We start from the raw sequence: 3,875 nt of genomic DNA on the forward strand, positions 1-3,875 counted from the left end.
TTTATAATTAATTTAATATTTTCTTTTTTGTTATTAGTTTAATTTATTTATTAAACTAATTTTATTTTATTTTAATATTAACATTAACTTGATTTTAAAACTACTTTAAGTTGATTTTACAATTAATTTATTATTTTTAATGTTTTTTTTAAATTAAACATAAATTTCAATCCAACAAATGCATATATTCATGTCATTTTTTTATACATCAATCTAATCTAAACATAAATATCAAAATATACACAAAATGCATAATTAAATTCCTACAAATCTGAAAAAAAAAAAAAAAAAACACACACACAAACCAACAAAATATATACAATCAAACAAAATTATCCAATAAAATGCATAATTAACCACTTCATATCTCAAAATACAAACATAATCACTCAATATAATTGAAAAATGCTCACATTTTATCATCTTAAGTAACACAAAAACAAAAAAATCATAGAAAAAGATGAGAAATTCGACCTTGGGGAAGGAGGGGCAATTTCGGAATTTGCAAAAATATCACTGGTTTATGGCTGTCTTGGGGGAAGGAGGGGCAAGCACCGGTCCAAGAAGCAATTCCAACTCCACAAACTTGTCAAAAAAGCGTGATATTGAAGAAAGAAGAAGAGGAAAACGAGAGAAGGTGGAAGTAGAGAAGAAAATGGCAGAAAGGGAACCTGTGAAGGGGTAATCTGCGTTTAGTATTAGAGGCGACGGGTTTTAGCGGCGACGTAAGGGCAACAGCGGCGACAAAAGGGCATTAGCGGCGACATGTGGAGGGAAAAGGTAACGCGCGTTTCCGCTTTCCTCTACAGCCATTAGATCAAAATAAAATCAGACGGATGGGGTGAAAACGACGCGGATCGCTAAATCAAAGCATTAGCGGCGACGCATAGCAATAGCGGCGACACGTAACGCGTCATTTACGTGTCGCCGCTATTGCTATGCGTCGCCGCTATAGGCGTCGCCGCTAATGCTTTGATTTCTTGTAGTGTTTATACATAGTAGATCATCCCTTAAGGTCTTAAACACCATTTAGTGATCATGTTGATGCATAAGGTACAACACCTCAATGGACATTTGCCTCTATAGCAACTCATATCAACATGGTCACATACTTTTGCATTATAATTAGTACACCATTTGTGTAACCCAATTTTGAGTATGTTACATGTATATTGTCTTGTATGTTTAAAAATGTACAAATTAATAGCGACAAAATGTTTGCATATAGAGACTTGCATATGTCAAATGTAGCTTTTTTAATAGTTTCCTCATTTGTTGTTGTGAAGTGTATACTCTCACAATACAATGAAATGGATGAACTACATATATCTCATAGTGTAGTTTTTGCATAGCTTAATTTATATGTTTCACGCCATCCACATGACCCCAAACAAAAAGTCACTAGATCATGACCACTTTGAATTGGTCAGCATTCAACGTGTTTGATAGAGCCTCTGAGCGAACTCTGAATGGTTAAGAAGTTATACTTTCATATAACCATTAAGAGGTTGGGATCATTCAACAATTTTATCAATCAACCCTTTAGATTTTAGAAAGAAGTAACAAATTATTCTTTGTAAGATATATATATATATATATATATATATATATATATATATATATATATATATATATATATATATATATAAAGATCTATATCAACATATCACGTAGCACATATAGATACAAATGCCACATTCTGAACAACTTTGTGGTATCAAATATCTAAATCAATACATGTAATTCATATAATATATAAAGAAATAAAAACACAAAGTCAAATACTCTAACACCGCAGATTATCACCTGGTGCAACACCAAGTTGATCACAATACTGAGTATAATACCGGACACGAGAACTTACAGTGTCCGGATTCCCACCATCACATTCCATTCCATTTATAGCTCTAATTGTCGCTCCAAACCCTTGGCCTAAGACTGACTGAACATTGTTCATCCAAAACCACAATGCAGTTCGAAAGGCAATGACCGGATCTGTAGCCACAATTTCAGGGTTGTTTACTCCATCGAACCCTATGCTCCTCCCAGCTGGACCATAGTTGTAGTTCCATGAGAGTTGAATCGGACCTCTACCATAGTAACCCTTGCTAGGGTTACATGGGTATTGGGTATTATCTTCGTCACAGTAATCTCTTGAAGGACCGTTTATTTCTTCAATGTAGCAAAAATCTGTTCATGCATGCAAATTAAAAGTTAACCGATTGATCATTTAGTAAAATACGTTTTCTATCCATAGAAATAATAAAAGGAATTAAGGTATATTTATTAAAATCGAGAGAACAAATGCTTGGGATTATTCGGCTAATAATCTAGAGCAACGTTCTTGCATAAACGTTTTTCAAATGTTTTGTTTTAATTGTTGGATCACTTATAGCATATACGTAGGTAAATAAAGTTGAAGTGATCATCTTTATAAAATTATTACTATTTACTCTTTATTTTTCAAATACAAATTTACTGCATAAACATTACTTTACATTTTAATTAAAATCGAACTATTTGACTTTAAATTTTATTTATTTTATTATCGAAAATAAAATAGAATTGTTTTTGAGTAAATAAGTCAAAACTACCATCTAGAATCTAGATAGTTGCTAATATTATTTTTTACAACTTGAGACTTTTCTAGAACACAAACAATTTATTTTACATAAAATATTAATATAACAAGGATTAAATTCTTTTCATAAAATGTTAAGGTAATAAAATATTTATATAATATTTGATTAGGAGGATGAAAGATTGAGCTTACGTCCAGTTTCATGGGTGACATGAGCGAAGAAAGCTGCTATCTCCCGTTTGGAATCATCTTCAGAACCCACTCTACCAAATTGCGGATAATTTCCAACAGCTTCAAGGAAAGCGGCGCGTGAATAAAACGGTCTTCCTTCACAACTAGAATCTGATTGGTCCACGATTCCATCAAAGAACGCATCTGTCACAATATCAGCAACCGACACGTCATTCGTCGGAGGAGGCCCAAAGCACGATCCTTCTTGGCATCCGGCGCCACAGTATGCCTCGTCACTGCCGCAAAAACCAAATCGGCTACAGCATAATCCCGGAGCACAGCCACAGTTCTGGGCGGTGGTGGTTAGGATACAGGCGGAAAGAACTCCGGCGAGGAGGAGGATGAGGGAGACTGTTTTCATTGTGGTTTCAATGGTTTGTATGATGTAGTTAGTGGCTTGTGGACGTCTATTTAAAGTGTGCGTCTGAGAAAATGTAAGCAGACATTTCGAAGTGGGTATGGGGGAAAATGGTTTCGATTCCTTTGACTTGGTATTTAAGTTGACTTTGTTGATATATTTTGACTTTGAATTGTCAAAATGTGGAAAAGTGCAAATGCGCAATGCCATCCCATTTAGGATATCTCCCTTATGACTTTAGCTATATATAACCTTTTAACACCGAAAAATATATTTTTCTTAGACTAATTTATAAAAAATAGCCAAAAAAAAAAACATCAAATTTTCAAAATGCAGCTTGACGGGCCGTTCTGGTCATCCATATTCAACTCAAAATAGTTTATGTAGCTTATATTTTGATTTTTATTATGATAATGTTATAAGTATCAGTTTTTTTTTTTGGATTCCATCTTTGATGACTTTTTCGTCTTTTATTTATTTATTTATTTTTTATTTTTGTTTTTTTTCCTATTTTGGTTTTAATTATTTTTTTATTTTTTTATTTTAAGCTTTTATATATATATATATATATATATATATATATATATATATATATATATATATATATATATATATATATATATATATATATATATATATATATATATAGTAGCCGTTTACCTGCGCTAAGCGACGGGTGCGATGATATGGATTTATGTTGGTGCG

General features: G+C 32.5%; 1 protein-coding gene across 1 annotated transcript; it reads right to left on the reverse strand.

Annotated features, from left to right (window-relative positions):
• Positions 1 to 1,644: 1,644 nt before the first annotated feature.
• LOC111901424 (endochitinase EP3) lies at positions 1,645 to 3,222 on the reverse strand. The gene is made up of 2 exons (XM_023897276.3): positions 2,774 to 3,222; positions 1,645 to 2,190 (listed from the first exon to the last, which is right to left on the reverse strand). The coding sequence occupies exons 1-2, from the start codon at positions 3,171 to 3,173 to the stop codon at positions 1,787 to 1,789; spliced, it is 804 nt and encodes a 267-aa protein (XP_023753044.1). The 5' UTR covers positions 3,174 to 3,222; the 3' UTR covers positions 1,645 to 1,786.
• Positions 3,223 to 3,875: the final 653 nt, after the last annotated feature.

The sequence above is a fragment of the Lactuca sativa genome, chromosome 2 (assembly GCF_002870075.4).
Source record: "Lactuca sativa cultivar Salinas chromosome 2, Lsat_Salinas_v11, whole genome shotgun sequence".
Lineage (NCBI taxonomy): Eukaryota > Viridiplantae > Streptophyta > Magnoliopsida > Asterales > Asteraceae > Lactuca > Lactuca sativa.

What these genes read in the sequence shown, in the direction of transcription:
- LOC111901424 (XM_023897276.3), bottom strand. Translation starts at nt 3,173, where the DNA reads ATGAAAACAGTCTCCCTCATCCTCCTCCTCGCCGGAGTTCTTTCCGCC. An exon ending in TGTCACCCATGAAACTGGAC is followed by an intron (nt 2,191 to 2,773) that starts GTAAGCTCAATC and finishes ATGCATGAACAG; the next exon opens with ATTTTTGCTACATTGAAGAA.